The following is a 15,556-nucleotide window of genomic DNA, read 5'->3' as shown; positions in this document are numbered from 1 at the left end:
TTCATTGAATTTAAAGAACTGAAGAGTACTGCATATGATACTCAAATGCACCTGTCCCCAGGAGGAGTTCCAACAAGATTTCTCTATGGGAAGTTTCGTGTTTAAATCTTGAGTTAGTGTTATAAAAAATAATAATAAAAATAATAATGAACTCAAAAATCCATCTAAAATTATTTTTAGCATAATGTAAAAAAATACCTTATTCGTGTAAAACATTACTTTGATTCTTTCTGGTCGAAATCAGACCCATTTATTTTTGGGCTTGGTGTAGTTACTGGATCTCATTAAGCCCAAGCTGAGACCCAAATCAATGCCCATTTAAGTCTATTGGCGCCAATTTTAGTTGTTGCTCTCCTAATCCTGGGGAAATACCCCTAATTTCAAACGCTTCCAGTTCTTGACCCTCTGCAATGGATTTCGATATTGAGAACCCTGATCAAATGGATGTGGAAGAATTAGTTCCCAATCCAATTCACAGGGAACCACCTAGAATCCACCGTCTGGATGAGGCGGTGGTGAACAGAATCGCTGCCGGTGAGGTAATCCAACGGCCGGTCTCTGCCGTAAAAGAGCTCCTCGAGAATAGCATCGACGCTGATTCCAGCTCCATATCCGTCTTAGTTAAGGACGGCGGCCTCAAACTCATCCAAGTTTCGGATGATGGCCACGGAATTCGAGTATTCACCTTTTCTTACTCTTATACCCACTGACGCTTGTGCAAGTGTGCGTACGTGGTTCTCTAGGTGTTTTTTATAATTTATAGTTATAGTTACTGCTGCTAGAGATTTAAGTTAGTACGGTGTATTTATGAAAATGCATGATATTTTGCATGTACATCGTTGTATAGGACTTTTTAGAGTTAAAAGTGGACGTACAATGAGACTGTCGATTACTGTTATGTATGTCTGCGTGCATAAAGAAACAGTGGACATGCTTGTGTTTTGTTCTTTGCAAGTTGGGATAGCGATGTAAATATTATTAGGGTTAACTTGATGAATATTCAGTGGTATATGTAAAAAAGCATGCAACTTTCAAACACGGACAAGTATCAGAACTTAATGATTTCATGTTTTGCTGTACTTTAGGAACATCTTTTAAGTCTTATCTCTCTCACACAAAGATCTTATGCTATTATTGGGTGTATATGCATTATCTATCAAGATGATAAGTAGACACATCAAACCAGCCAAGTGCAAAGTAAAGAAAGTCAACTCAATTGCTTTTTCTGTTATATTTTTCTATTAGATGTAGTTCCATGATGTTCTGATGGCGTCATCTCCGTTGATCTACATTAACATCACATAGCATCATATATGTATATTCTATATAGTCAGGATGTTAAAATGTGAGCAACAACCATAGAAAGAACATGATTATAACATAAACATCCTATCGGAGCTTAGTCTGTTTTGACCTGCGAGAATCTATGTGAACGCTTTACAGCTTCAGCTTTGATTTCTCCTGCGAGTATTATGTTTATTGAATTTTATTTAATTGTCTTTTCCAATTTCTGTACAGTATGAAGATCTGTCAATATTATGCGAAAGGCATACAACCTCTAAACTGAGTAAATTTGAGGACTTACTGTCTATCAAATCAATGGGGTTTAGGGGTGAGGCTTTGGCAAGTATGACCTATGTTGGTCATGTGACAGTCACCACAATTACCAAGGGTCAGTTGCATGGATACAGGTAATGATGCTGTACCCTCTTCTTCTTGAATAAGTGCAATCAAGCTAAACCCAGAGTAGCTGGGATCTTTATGTTCACGCAGTCTATTTACGTGAACATATTATTGCATCCATTTGGCTAAGGGCTGCCTCATCAGTTCGGCTACTTTTGCCATCTGAATCTTTGGAATTGTTTGTTTAAGTGATTCCGTTATAGCAAATCATGCTTTATGAAGCAGAACATGTATCTTTCATTTCAACTCATTTGAACTCTTTTTCTTCCATTGCTTTAGGTTTCCTTGTGTTTTCATTTACCATAATTCTTATTCTAGTCATAACTTCACATTGTTTTTGAGGTTTGGACAAATTTATATTAAATCACTGTATAGATTGTTGATATATATTCTCATGCTCTTAAGGCAAGTTCTTCCCAAAATCCTTTTGGCAATATTTGGTTTGTTTGACTTCTGTTTTCTTTGACTCTTGTATGTTTGAGAGTTTATTCTTTCTTTACATTACAAGCATAACCTCCTAAATGATGTGATTTACCATATCTGTGTGCATAAATGTGAACTTATTCTTGTGCATGCTTATTGTTAGGGCGACTTATAAAGATGGTGTAATGGAGCATGAACCAAAAGCTTGTGCAGCTGTTAAAGGCACTCAAATCATGGTATGCATCTTAACTTTTTGGGACCATGATTTTTAATTTTCTGAGTTCGTTTGCAGAAAATCAAAATGATAAAAAGGAAAAAGATAAATCAAACAAAAAAAAACTTGATGCTAAAACGAAGTATGCTATGAACTAGTTGTCATGATTTTACTTTTATATCAGGGGACATCTTCATCGTGTTTGTTTGCATGTTTTAACTTATTGTCCTTTTGATAATCCCATTGATTTTGCATGATGTGCATCATTGCAGATCGAGAATTTATTTTATAACATGAGCGCTCGGAGGAAAACACTTCAGAATTCTGCGGATGACTATCCCAAAATAGTCGATTTAATTTGTCGGTTTGCCATCCATCACATAAGTGTGAACTTCTCTTGCAGAAAGGTTTGTCTATCAACAAGGTTCACTTCCATTTTATCCATTCTGGACAAGATTATGTATTTTTGGATATGTCTTTGTCTTAGCATGGAGCTGCTAGAGCAGATGTTCACTCAGTTGCTACCACCTCAAGGCTTGACACAATAAGATCTGTGTATGGGGTATCAGTTGCACAAAATCTTATGGAGATAGAAGTTTCAGAAGATGATCCTTCAAGTTCGATTTTTGAAATGGATGGCTTTATCTCAAATTCAAATTACATTGCAAAGAAGATAACAATGGTCCTTTTCATTAATGGTAAGTCTTTCCTCCCTGATTCTTAGTGATAGTTAACATGGTCCTCTACATTTTATTCTATATAAATGATCCTCATGTCTTGTTAGTGTCTTTTGTGTTGCTGGTAGATCTGCAAGTTAGCTTAGTTGTTGAAACATTTTTACAGATTGTTAGCAACCTTGCCAGTATATTGTTTTTGCCAATAACTTCCTCCTGCAATAAGGACCTGTATACTTTCCTTCCATGCATACTGGCAAGTTGAAGGACTTCTGTTCTGAAATATCTTAATTCTTACCATGAAGTTGCCGATCGGTCAAATGGTGAGTTTTTTGTTATATCATCTTTTTCGTTCCTTTTTTTCAGACAGGCTGGTGGAGTGCGGTGCTCTAAAGAGGGCAATTGAAATTGTTTATGCTGCAACTTTGCCGAAAGCATCAAAACCTTTCATCTACATGTCAATCAAATTGCCACCGGAGCACATTGATGTAAATGTACACCCGACAAAGAGAGAGGTGCATATCAAGTTAAAAATAAATGAGGAGTTGATGTGAGTGATGAGTTCCAAACGACACACTTCATGTTAAGTTATTATTACATTGATGCTGCTGTATGCACAGGTGAGCCTCCTGAATCAAGAAGTTATAGTTGAGAAGATTCAATCTGCCATAGAGTCAAAATTGAGGAACTCCAATGAGTCTCGGACATTTCAGGAACAGGTACTTTTTTGGGAGTACTATATGGTCCCCACAGTCGGTACTATATCTTGAATATCTAACTCGGTTGGCTCTATAGGTTTTTGCTTTATGTCTATAATCTTCTTACAGCTATTCCTAAATGGTACATACTCTTCTCTTATTTGCTCTCTCTTGTTCCTTCTTTGGAGGCAGAGGGTGGATCCTTCTCCATCTGTTTCTATTTCTATGAGCAAAGGATCCTCCAGTCATTCCTCATCCTCTGGTATGCTTAACCTTTTTTCTTGTTTGCCATTGTAGGCCACCGGAATGTGTGAGATTATTTCTTCTATTTGTTTCTTATTGGACTTTGCTTTTGAATTATTAATCTTTAGCTGTGAATTTGTAGGATCAAAATCGCAAAAAGTTCCAGTGCAGAAAATGGTACGGACAGATTCACAGGATCCTGCAGGAAGGTTGCATGGATACTTGCAAGTTAAGCCATCTAGTCAACTACAAGGAAGTTCTCGCCTGGCGTCCATAAGGTAGAGTCATTCTGCTCCTTAGGCCTGTGGTTCTATGACTAAGACATGTTACTTCTTGTTAACTGCAGGTCTGCAATCAGACAAAGGCGGAACCCAAGGGAAACTGCAGACCTTACTAGCATTCAGGAACTTATCAGAGAGATTGATTCTAGCTGTCACTCTGGTGAAGTCATGTCCTTTAATTAGGAAACTTTTTCAACCAAACTTGTGAATTGCTTTCACTAACTTGTGTTGTTATAGAGTTGCTGGACATTGTTAGGAACTGCTCATATATTGGGATGGCAGATGATGTTTTTGCCCTGCTGCAGCACAACACCCACCTTTACCTTGCTAATGTGGTCAATTTGAGGTTATTTACTCCTTTCCTCTCCATATTTTTTATAGGGGCACTTTAAGAAATATTTTCTTTTCTTAATAGACTCTTGAAATAATTTCCAGTCTACCTGACTTAACTTTCATAACTTAGTACGATTTTCTCTTTATGCCAACAGAAGAATGTACATACGGGTTCAAATGTTCATTTTAAGCAGCCTCTGCTTTTCCTATGAGATGCTGGCAAAAGAATGCAGGAATTCAATCAAATATCTCTAGTAATTGTAGGTTATGATAAGCAATATTTACCTATTTTGTTTCGGAAAGACGCCTTTGCACGTTGAGGATTTTTTTCAAGCCCCTGCCCTCCAACTAAAGTATGAGTTTTTCTCACCTTTTCTGCTTTGTTTCTTCTCCAGCCCAACTTTGACATCAGAAAAGCTCATTTGGTACGGAGTTTCAACATCAATAAAAACATTCATGATTTGTTATCTAAAATGTAATATCGGGCTGTAGTCGGAGAATACATGTAAAATATGTCTATGTTATGCTTTCTGATCCACATCACTGTAGTTATGATACTCCTCTTTGCCGTCTGAGTCATCTGATTAAATTTCCATTCTTCTTTTGATGCCTTGACAGCAAAGAGCTGATGTACCAGCAAGTCTTACGGCGGTTTGCGCATTTTAGTGCAATTCAATTGAGTGATCCAGCTCCATTGCCAGAATTAATAATGCTGGCTTTGAAAGAGGAGGAATTGAATACAGAAGGCGATGAAAACAATGACCTGAAAGAAAAGATTGCAGAAGTAACTTGTCTCAATACTAACTACTAATTCTAGGAAATATAAAGATCATTCAAACGGTTTTTTGATTTGATGATCATCGTATTCATGCTCATCTCTGATTTTGCCCTTCCCAAGAAGATTTTGGGATAATTTAATGCATGGTGAGTAGGTGACTTTACGTTTCATGCTTGCTAGATGAATACAGAAATGATCAAGCAGAAAGCAGAGATGCTGGAGGAGTACTTTGGAATTCATATCGATCCAAATGGTAATTTGTCCAGGCTACCCATCGTACTCGACCAATACACACCCGATATGGATCGCGTTCCAGAGTTTGTTCTCTGCTTGGGCAATGATGTAAGTTCCATATAAATCATTCCATTTACTGGTCTTGCTTATATTAAAATTATATCTTCACCTGATTACTGAGTATGTTGATTTTAGTGTGTCTAAAGGGAAACAAACATTCCTTGATGTTAGTTATCTTATTATAGCTTAAGAGTTATGCCATGCCCTGACTGTAGTTTCACTTATTGCTTTCTCTTTTGACATTCTGTCAGAGAACACATATATCAACTAGGTGTGTGGAGTTATAACTTATAAGTAGAAGGCAAGTTGGCTATGCAGCCTATGTGTAGCGTTTATTAGCCTAGGCAAGTGCTGTTTTCCATAAATGGTTCCCCTGAGGCAAATTTAAATCCTGGGTGCTGACAACTATTCCATTTTTGGCTTCACTAGAAGGGGGGTTCATTAGCCTTTCGATTTCATTATGAAGCTATTAAGCTTCACACAAACAAGTGCACTTCTTTTTCTCTTTTCAAACTTCTTTCAAGACTTTACACCCGATTTGAAGAAGCAAGCATGACAAGAATTGGCAACAGTGCCTTATCTGGAACCAAGTCGCAGATTTAACCTTTCATTTAACAGTCTGATCTTAACAGCATAATTGTTAGGCCTCCTATTGATCTGGAATGTCCTTCCAATTCGTGAATAACCTATGGTGGTTGAGGCTCATCTTTCATGAGTTCTTCTCTTGTCTGATATTAATCAATATGTGTAGATTGTTAAGTGGTGAGAACCTCAATTTGCACATTGCATACTGTTTCTCATAATATTACTCGAGATTTAGTTAGTGATATAGATAGAGGCAGTATACAAATTCACTATATCGTTTTGTTGGGACTTAATGCAGCGTCAATATTTGCTCATATTTCTTGTTTTTGCAGGTTAATTGGGATGATGAGAAAATTTGTTTTCAAACTATTGCTGCTGCCATCGGGAATTTTTATGCTTTACATCCACCGCTGTTGCCTAATCCATCTGGCGATGGCATGCAATTTTATCAGAGAGTGCCTTCTCGTACTCCTGAAGAAGGAGATGCCTCAAAAAGTGCTGGTAAGATTGTTATGCCAATTACTCATGCAACATGTTTATGATTATTGCTTGGTTGAATTGTATATGATATGTGGGTCTAAAAATAAAGAGAAAAGAAAACAAGAACTAAAGTTTGTTTTTTGTATCAGGGCATGTAATATGACAGGAAAACCTATAAATAAGCATTTTGGTATGATTACCTAGAGGCAAGAGTTAGTGTTCTAAACTCCACATACATCACGTATCAATTTGTAATATGAAAATAGGTTTTCCGACGTCATGCTCTTTCTAGATGTTCCATTGTACTATATGTATATATATTTATCTGTCTATACTTTCTCCCCATTTAACTAATATTTTTTGCAGCTGATGGCAACCATCTGAAAAGGCATCCACAACTTAGGACTATAAAATGGCACTTCTTGTTGGATTTTAGAAGAACTTTCTTCTCATATTATTTGCCTTTAAGTGAAACCAGAAAATATTGCTCTTAACAACAAGTTTCAACCGAACTTATTATGTGGAAAGTTATCTATTTATGAGATTATAGTATTTCTTTTGAGAAACATGATAACTGCTAACTAATCATACGATGGACTTGCCAATGTGCAGGAACGTATGTGTTTATCTTTTTGTCTGTTCTCGTGTTTATAGCAGAGGATTTTCTCATTTTTGCCTGTTAATGTTATTGATTTCATTCTGCACAAACAAATATGCTTTTTTTGGCCAGACGATGTAAACAAGGATGAAGTTGAGCATGAGCTACTTTTGGAGGCTGAAAATGCTTGGGCTCAGCGTGAATGGTCAATACAGCATGTGTTGTTCCCCTCCATGCGACTTTTCCTCAAGCCTCCAACTTCAATGGCTGCAAATGGAACATTTGTCAAGGTATTAGGACTCGAGATAAAGTTGATCCTTTATCTTTAATTTCTAGCTTACCTGTGTGTGAGAGAATCTCCTGGCCCTCCATTTCTCCTTATAATATCTGGTTTCCAGACTTCGCCTCATACCATGGAACATTGTTCAGTTATCCTCCATATTTTCAATTGATTCTGAGAACTGCAGAAAAAGATCATCCTTGTTTCTTTATTATGTTTAATTTGTATTGAAGTACATTCTTTTGTTCTCTATTAGGCTTATTATGTTTGTTCTTTATTAGATTTTCGACATTAATGAATTATGTTGAAATTTAAGTACACTGTTTCTGTCAGTGATGTGCACCAAGATCAGTCCATTTGCACAACTAATGCCACATATCCCACACTTCATTTTCAACATTTTATGGTTCATTTTCCAGGTTGCATCGTTGGAGAAACTCTATAAAATCTTTGAGAGATGCTAACTGTAGCAGCAGTCTTCTCACTGTAAGAATGAAGTTGCGACACGACATATTTTGAGAAGCTTGTGCTATCTGTTTCAGCACCACATTGTGTGTTATCTTTTGTAGATATGCGACATTTGCAACATTTTGATCATTCTCTTTTTAATGTTAAATGCATGCTGTATGGCGTGTTTTTTGCAATATTAAGAGTAAATTTTGTGTAGATTTGTAGAGTCTCTCATCATGTAAAACTATACGCTATACGAGTAATGCTTCATTGCCCTGGATTCGGGCATTAGACTCCCCTTGTTCTTTTATATATTTATTATGTTGAGTGTGGCCCGATAGGAAGTTTCCTTTCATTTCATCCGACAATTTCATATTCTTTGTATTTTGATTTGGAAAGAATCTGTAGTTGTTATGGCATATATATTAGTGGTTAATATTACTTTAAAGATTTAGAAATTTTTGACTCTGATATTGTGAGAATCAGAATCACATAATGCATGCACCTGTCATCTTGAATCTTGTACAACTTAGGGATGAAATAATGGTGGATGTTTGCCCTGCAAATGGGAGACACACACATGCGAGTTTGTCCTATTTGAGAATTTTTTCTTAGCGGTTAATATTTAGTTGGGGATATCATATATCACAGATGTGAGGGGATAAAAGGGGTGTTAATGTATGGGGGTTAAACCACATACTAAAGTTGTAAGTGAAAACAATTGGAATGGAGGATCTGCACTTGTAGTGGAAGCAGTCAGTCAGTCACTGAGATGCAGAAACCAACCAAATTCAAGTCAAATCTGATGACCTGAATCTTGAGAATTGAAAGTCAGATCCCACATTCATGATCAGAAGCCGACCCCATTTTGAATGGAAAAATAGAATGTTATTGCAAATCTTAACTGTCAGACAAGATAATTTGAACAATAAACACAGCGATGGATGTTACTTGTCCCTTGCTAGAGAAAAAAGAAAAGAAAATGCAGCGAACGTCGCTAGAGCCTGAGCAAATTGCTCGTAAGGTGAAATGAATAATTGGTATGAAAAGCACCAGCAACCCTGCATGTTTAATGTCCTGCATAATATGTTCGATAGCTGACATATCATAGTTTGGTGTTAGAGACGATGGTTTATGTTGGACCCAAATCATTAAATAAATGTCGTAGAATTGATGTGTGAATATGGAGTTTTAGTAGCCTAATTTCTTGACTTGGGCCACCAAATAATTAGGCCTCATTTGACTAATAGCCAACAATAACTAGAAAGTTAAAAATTATGGTCCATTCGCTTTCATCAATGTTTCACACCTAAGATCACATGTGATGTGCCTTTCAACGCTCTGATGCGGATGCCCAACTTCAAAAAACCATAAACATAGTAAAAGCACTGTAGAAAGAAACAGAGGTAAAAAGAGAGAGCCATAACTATCTGTTTTCAGTTTTCACTGAGACAGAGAGGGAGAGTAAGCGCAAAAGGCTGAAAAAGAGTGCATTAAATTTGTTGCTTACATATGCAGTTGAGCTGGTTTTGTATTCTGTTGTTTGTTTGCTCCCACATAATTTCTTCCTTTTTCTTCTCCTTTTTTTGTCTGCTATTATTGCAACAATTAAATTATATACTACAACGACCACCCTTCACCACCACCTACTATTCTCTCTCTCTCTCTCTCTCTCTCAGATGCCATTACTTTCTAACTCCTAACCCAGAGTTCTTTGGTGAGTTTACGAGATAATAAAATCCGTGTTTTGTTAAAAATCCAATCATTTTTAGGGGAAAATGGGCAATAAATTCATTTGTATGACTAAAAAGGACAGCAAGAATTGTGGGATTGGATCAAGAAGTAAGCGGGGTTCAATGTCCAGGAGGCGGACTTTAATGGAGGAAGAATTGCTGCACAGACAAGCACTTGCTATGGCAATTCAGCAGCATCAGCTCTCTCAAAGATTTGATAACGGTTCCATGTCTCGGCGCATTGGATCCACCTCCTCTCGCCGCCGCACCACCAATTTATCTGACCCTTTCTCTAATACTAACAATAAACAGGTGATTTTTTGCTTCTTTTTTTGTTGTTTACACTGACTTCGTTCTTAGCCTTTTACTGCTGTGAGGTTATGGAGATGAGTAGTCTTTGTTTTTTAATTTTGTGCTTTTACTTGTGCTCAAGGAGTAATGATTAGGATCTAAAGGGGAAAAGTTGTGGTTCTTGGTGGTATCTCTTGTTTGGCGTATTTATTTATTGTTGGTTGACTGCTGGGGAGAGGGTGGTGTGTGATATTTCTTCTTTACTTTTCTTAGCTAGGGCTATCAGTTGATACAAAGTGTGGTGAAGTTTCATAATGCTGCTAAAAGGTAGGGGATAAAGTTCTATTGGACTTTTTGTTTAGTAAAGTGAAGGGGCTTCTTTATAGGCCTTGAGGAGTCCTTTTGTGATTTTTTAGTAGTTAAATGTTTCTTGATGCAGATGATAGTTTGATATAGAATTGGTTTCTGAAGTCAAAGAAGATTAGCAGAAAACTATCCGTATACGCATGACAGTGTCTCATACTTCGTTGGCAGACCTGAACTAAGATTAGCATCTTTCACAGATCGAACTCTGTTTCATCTACACTTGAATTATGATCTATTTCATTTCTTTGATCAGATGTATAATAATCATTCAGCGTTTTCATTGTCATATAAATTATATCCTTCCTAGTTGCCAGAGTTTCTGGAGAATATCAAAACAAAGAAATTTGTTTTGGTTCATGGTGAAGGATTTGGAGCTTGGTGTTGGTACAAAAATATTGCTCTACTCGAGGAAACAGGATTACAACCAGTCGCGTTAGACCTCATGGGATCTGGCATTGATATAACGGACACAAACAGTGTCACAACACTGGCTGAGTACTCAAAACCATTGATCGATTTTCTAGAGAAATTACCCGAGGATGACAAGGTAAGAATACTTTTAACATTAGCATCAATGTTTACATCCACAATACAGTTTCTAGTTGCACTCTCTAGGCAGTTATTTTTGGACCAATTAGTGTTTTAACAGTTTGCGTCTTTGCAGGTAATACTGGTTGGTCATAGTAGTGGAGGTGCTTGCATTTCGTACGCCTTAGAGCATCTCCCTCATAAGATCTCCAAAGCTGTTTACCTCTGTGCTACAATGATATCTGATGGGCAGAGACCATTTGATGTGTTTGCTGAAGAGGTCTGTCTAAAGTTGAATTGCCCTCAGAATTTCTTTTCTTGAAGAAGCAGCTTTGATCTTAGATCTGTAGACTTCTTATGTAAAAATTATTGGCAAAATATCTTTTTCCTTCATAGAAAATGGTTGTTTTGATCTCTGTCTATTAACCACTAAAAATAGGAAATAAGTCGTCTAAGATTGAAGGGTCTATGATTGTTCTTCATGCTATTGATTCAACCTGACAACCCATATGTGGAAAACCAAAGAAATGCTTAGCATTTGCGGAGGGCATCTTCCTGTCAAATTCATAAGTAATTTTCTGTCATGGGCATCTTCTACTTTTCTTGCCTAAGAATGATTTGTTTCTTGCAGCTTGGCTCTGCGGAACTTTTTTCACCTGAATCAAAGTCTCTAGTTTACGGAAATGGTAAAGACAAACCTCCGACAGGATTCATGTTTGAGAAGCAGCATCTCAGTGGGCTATATTTCAATCAATCTCCTTCTAAGGTACCTATAAATCCAAAAAGCTATTGTTCTCTGAGCTTTTCCAAATAAACAGTTTTAGTGATTTCTAAAACTTGTGAACAGTTTTATGTTTGGTATAGCAATCATTAGACCAAAACCTCACCATTCTTTTCATTTATTTCATTTTTAGTAGGTGTAAAATGGCATCTTGTTTCTTGAGACAAGTACAGGCATGATTTAGGCGTAATGTCTGAAAATTTAGAACAATAGAAATAAGGGGTAATTACATAGATACTCCTTGGGATTCAGTGGCATATTTTGCTTAAGGTATGGGATTTTGCCACTTCGACAATGACAGAAGATCCTTGTTATCTTCTTGTTACAGGATGTTGCTTTAGCAATGGTTTCTATGAGACCCATCCCTCTCGGTCCCATGATGGACAAACTGTCTTTAACATCAGAAAAGTATGGAACTGGGCGACGATTCTACATTCAGACACTGGATGATTATGCACTCTCACCAGATATCCAAGAAAAGCTTGTGAGGGAGAACCCACCTGAAGGAGTCTTCAAGATCAAAGGCAGCGACCATTGCCCTTTCTTCTCAAAGCCTCAGTCATTACATAAAATTTTGCTTGAAATAGCACAAATTCCTTAGGAACTACGACTTCTATAAATATTTCAGCGGATAGGGTGTACAATACGTAAGGCCAATCTGTACAATACATACGGAGAATGATCCAGTTTCATTATATAAGTTTTGCAAGTTAAATTCTTTTCATTTTCTTGCATATCTTTGATCATGTTGGATCAGACACAAGTTTGTGACTTTTTTCAGGTTTTCCTCAAGCATTTCTAAAGCCTCTCTGTATTCTTTAGCATGTTATTTTGTTGATGGGTTATGCCTTGCTTTTTCATATTTCTTATGTCCAAGAATTTTAGTTGAAGATTATGTTCAAAATAAAAAATGAAAACAGTTTGCAATCAAAACCTTAACTGCCACAAGAATCTGAATACTGAATGATTAGGTATACAACCTTAGTTATTGTCTTTGAGACTAAAAATTCCGAAGGACATTATCACTAAGGGGTGTTGTTCAAACCAATTTCTTGTTTCTCCTCTTTGACATCCTTTTGGATCCTTTCAAGAAAGCTTAGCATGCTATCCAAGCCTTTCTCATCTGGACAATAATAAGTAAATCAATTTCACTAAACTATCTTAATGTGAACAATAATTTCAAAAGTGAAATTAAGTTAGATCATTACCAAATCGCGGTATCGTGTGTCCTTTAGGATGACGAATAACGAGGGGGTCTATAAATGACTCCAGGAGTTCGGTGCCATATGGCTTCAAGAAATCTTCGTCCCCTGTTTTGCAAGGCAAGTAAGCCGCACAAGGTTTAGTGACAAAAGCAGTAAATCTTTCTTGTAATAAAACCCTTTCTAAGATTCTCTCTTACACTTTGTTATATACCCATACTGAGTACCTCCTCAACTTGGTTAGGTGAAACCTACATTGCCTATATGTATAGGAGGACTTAGGCTTTATAACATTGGAAAAAATCCATATCTAAGGTCAGCAAACAGGAATACTGCAATGGTCCTAATGCAGGGGGAGGATCGGCTAGCGGCCTCTGTCTTATAGATCCTAAAATGGCCAGTTTTCACACACAACATTGGAAAATCAGCCAACCAGAGTCAAATTTTAACTAGGAAATATAAAAGTTTGCATTGGAATTACCTAAGAAGTGAACTGATGGACACTGAATTGGTGAAGAATATGCGTTCTCTGCAACAGATGGATTTCTGAATTTTGCTCCCCCAATTATCACCACAACCTTTATCTTGGGCACCTTTGTAAGAGCCAAACCCTGCAACACCAAACCATATACGTCAAACGCATATAAAAATATTCTCCTTTTCCTTAATCGTTCAGAGACAAGATAAACGAGACCGTATCCCAACAGTAAAAGGGAGAACCTCTTACCTTTGCTTGTAATCCGGCCAATCCAGCTGCTAAAATTGCTCCCTGAGTTATACAATACCAAACCCAAATCAGATGATGTTATACCCTGAATTACTACCCTGTGATAGGACATATTGTGTGGGAATGATGTAAAGAATGCACCTACTTACTATGAAAGAACAACTTGAATTCAATATGATGTACACGTACCAAATTCAACTAAAGAACAAACTGAATTCAGTATGATGTTACATGCACCTAAATGTCACTACCTGACGGAAGAAAATTAGTGAACACAAATGGTGTTAAATGCAACTTACTTTTACTACCTGTCAAAGAACAAGCATATAAAATTCTTGGATTACCAAGTCATGTAAATAAGAGTTGCATGCGTAATAATATGACATCAGAATTAACATTCTAGCAGATGAACTTTCATGTGTTTGAACACAACCAAATCTCACAAACTATCAATGGGTTTAGCCAATTGAAGTGAGAAATCACATAGTTCACTAATTCTGAAATCAAAGACATAGAAGCTCGTGATGCAAAAAGATATACCTGTGAGAAACCAAGAAGCCCATCAAAAGGACCGTGCTTTATCATGCAATCTTGTATATAATCAAGACACTCGTCAAAATTCAGATATTCAGTGAATTCCTGAGTGCATCGAGAACAATACCAAAACCCATCATAAATAGCCATACAGAAACCAAAAGCAGCTAAAAAATCAGGAAAAATACAAACAACAGCACAAAACAATTAGAGAGCAAACCTTGTTGAACTGGAACCATTCGTAATAGGGAGGATCAAAAATTCCCTCAACATCAGATTTTCCCTGAGATGGAAAAGGAGCATCGACAAAGACAAGATCCAATTTATGCAGAACGGATTGATGCCATTTCCCGGTGAGTTGTTTCTTGATGATATCGGCGCTGGTTCGGAAACCATGAAGGCATAACAACCTGAGTTTCCTCTCTCTTCCTTCACTGCCCATTTTCTGTGAAAGCAAAGTGGTCCGTTCAGGCTTCTATCTGTATTGCGACCTCCGCTGGCGCTGCTTATGCTTCTGCTTGTAGTTGTGGAGATGAATTTTTTGCGTCTTTATAAACATTTTCGTTGCGTCTTTATAAACATTTTATTGCCGTCACTCTCTCTCTCTCTCTCTGTGTAATATAAAAACAAAACATACTTTTTATGTAGCTCGGCAAGCTACTCTTTACTCTCAAATGCTAATTTATGATACTATTATATTAATTTTTTGTTTTATTAAATATTTGTTATATAAATAAAAAATATTCAAGTCTAGAGAGAAGCAGAAAATAACATAGATTAAATAAGGTATAGAGAACCATACCTTGCTCAGAGAGAGGCAAAGAGAAAGCAAGATAGCGGGTCACTCTTGAGTAAAAGTTTTAATTTTTTGTTTTATTAAATATTTGTTATATAAATAAAAAATAATAATTTATATATTTTATTTTTACAGATAAAAATTTAAAAACAAAATGGAATATAGCGTTGTTAAGAAGAAAAAGTCATTGATTTGAGCACGTTCAGTGCCAAAAATGAATGGTGGAATGATGCCCAAAATTTTAATTTGGATCAGTTTCCATCGAATCAAAATAATTAAATAAATATAATATATTTATTATATGATTAATTATATTAAATTGCACAATAAAATACATATCTTTGTTTGGCACTAATAAATGTGAGGCGTGGCGTGGGCGGCCCATCAGTGATCAGTCTTGCAAAGCCTGCTGCGTAGACCCCGGAATTTACGCACATGAAACATATTAATTGTTATTATTATATTATATTTTAATGGAAAGAATAAATATTTGCGCCTCAAAATGGAAATACGTGGAAGTGTGTATACATAAGACATAGGTAAGGTTAACGTTTTTTTTAAATTTGAATTAATTATATAATAAA

General features: G+C 36.5%; 3 protein-coding genes across 4 annotated transcripts; 2 read left to right on the top strand and 1 right to left on the bottom strand.

Moving 5' to 3' along the window:
• Positions 1-340: 340 nt before the first annotated feature.
• Positions 341-8,311, top strand: MLH1 (MUTL-homolog 1). 2 transcript variants are annotated; one of them, XM_011097771.3, is made up of 16 exons: positions 341-677; positions 1,519-1,691; positions 2,270-2,342; positions 2,593-2,727; positions 2,808-3,018; positions 3,361-3,509; positions 3,615-3,713; positions 3,885-3,954; positions 4,078-4,213; positions 4,282-4,376; positions 4,454-4,562; positions 5,168-5,333; positions 5,508-5,669; positions 6,539-6,707; positions 7,417-7,574; positions 7,984-8,311. In XM_011097771.3, the coding sequence occupies exons 1-16, from the start codon at positions 411-413 to the stop codon at positions 8,026-8,028; spliced, it is 2,217 nt and encodes a 738-aa protein (XP_011096073.1). In that variant the 5' UTR covers positions 341-410; the 3' UTR covers positions 8,029-8,311. The 2 variants fall into 2 exon arrangements, with proteins under 2 accessions (XP_011096073.1, XP_088733684.1); XM_088877558.1 differs by having other exon boundaries at positions 512-723.
• A 1,105-nt stretch (positions 8,312-9,416) lies between these two features.
• On the top strand, positions 9,417-12,437 carry LOC105175339 (putative methylesterase 12, chloroplastic). The gene is made up of 5 exons (XM_011097760.3): positions 9,417-10,059; positions 10,712-10,951; positions 11,069-11,212; positions 11,564-11,698; positions 12,042-12,437. The coding sequence occupies exons 1-5, from the start codon at positions 9,793-9,795 to the stop codon at positions 12,312-12,314; spliced, it is 1,059 nt and encodes a 352-aa protein (XP_011096062.1). The 5' UTR covers positions 9,417-9,792; the 3' UTR covers positions 12,315-12,437.
• A 196-nt stretch (positions 12,438-12,633) lies between these two features.
• LOC105175330 (uncharacterized) lies at positions 12,634-14,786 on the bottom strand. The gene is made up of 6 exons (XM_011097748.3): positions 14,397-14,786; positions 14,183-14,281; positions 13,643-13,684; positions 13,397-13,526; positions 12,922-13,023; positions 12,634-12,836 (listed from the first exon to the last, which is right to left on the bottom strand). Exons 1-6 carry the CDS (start codon positions 14,616-14,618, stop codon positions 12,739-12,741), a joined length of 693 nt encoding a protein of 230 aa, XP_011096050.1. The 5' UTR covers positions 14,619-14,786; the 3' UTR covers positions 12,634-12,738.
• Positions 14,787-15,556: the final 770 nt, after the last annotated feature.

Source organism: Sesamum indicum, linkage group LG2, assembly GCF_026168435.1.
Source record: "Sesamum indicum cultivar Baizhima isolate 11 linkage group LG2, ASM2616843v1, whole genome shotgun sequence".
Taxonomy (NCBI): Eukaryota; Viridiplantae; Streptophyta; class Magnoliopsida; order Lamiales; family Pedaliaceae; genus Sesamum; species Sesamum indicum.
This window is presented reverse-complemented; position numbering and strand designations above follow the sequence as displayed.

Excerpts from the sequence above, each read along its gene's own strand:
- LOC105175330 (XM_011097748.3), bottom strand. The coding sequence starts at position 14,618 with ATGGGCAGTGAAGGAAGAGAGAGGAAACTCAGGTTGTTATGCCTTCAT. Across the intron at positions 13,024-13,396 it reads TCCATCAGTTCACTTCTTAG|GGGACGAAGATTTCTTGAAG; the intron begins GTAATTCCAATG and ends CTTGCAAAACAG. Across the intron at positions 12,837-12,921 it reads ACACACGATACCGCGATTTG|ATGAGAAAGGCTTGGATAGC; the intron begins GTAATGATCTAA and ends ATTATTGTCCAG.
- MLH1 (XM_011097771.3), top strand. The coding sequence starts at position 411 with ATGGATTTCGATATTGAGAACCCTGATCAAATGGATGTGGAAGAATTA. Across the intron at positions 4,214-4,281 it reads TCTCGCCTGGCGTCCATAAG|GTCTGCAATCAGACAAAGGC; the intron begins GTAGAGTCATTC and ends TGTTAACTGCAG. Across the intron at positions 7,575-7,983 it reads CAAATGGAACATTTGTCAAG|GTTGCATCGTTGGAGAAACT; the intron begins GTATTAGGACTC and ends TTCATTTTCCAG.
- LOC105175339 (XM_011097760.3), top strand. The coding sequence starts at position 9,793 with ATGGGCAATAAATTCATTTGTATGACTAAAAAGGACAGCAAGAATTGT. Across the intron at positions 11,213-11,563 it reads TTGATGTGTTTGCTGAAGAG|CTTGGCTCTGCGGAACTTTT; the intron begins GTCTGTCTAAAG and ends TGTTTCTTGCAG. Across the intron at positions 11,699-12,041 it reads TCAATCAATCTCCTTCTAAG|GATGTTGCTTTAGCAATGGT; the intron begins GTACCTATAAAT and ends TTCTTGTTACAG.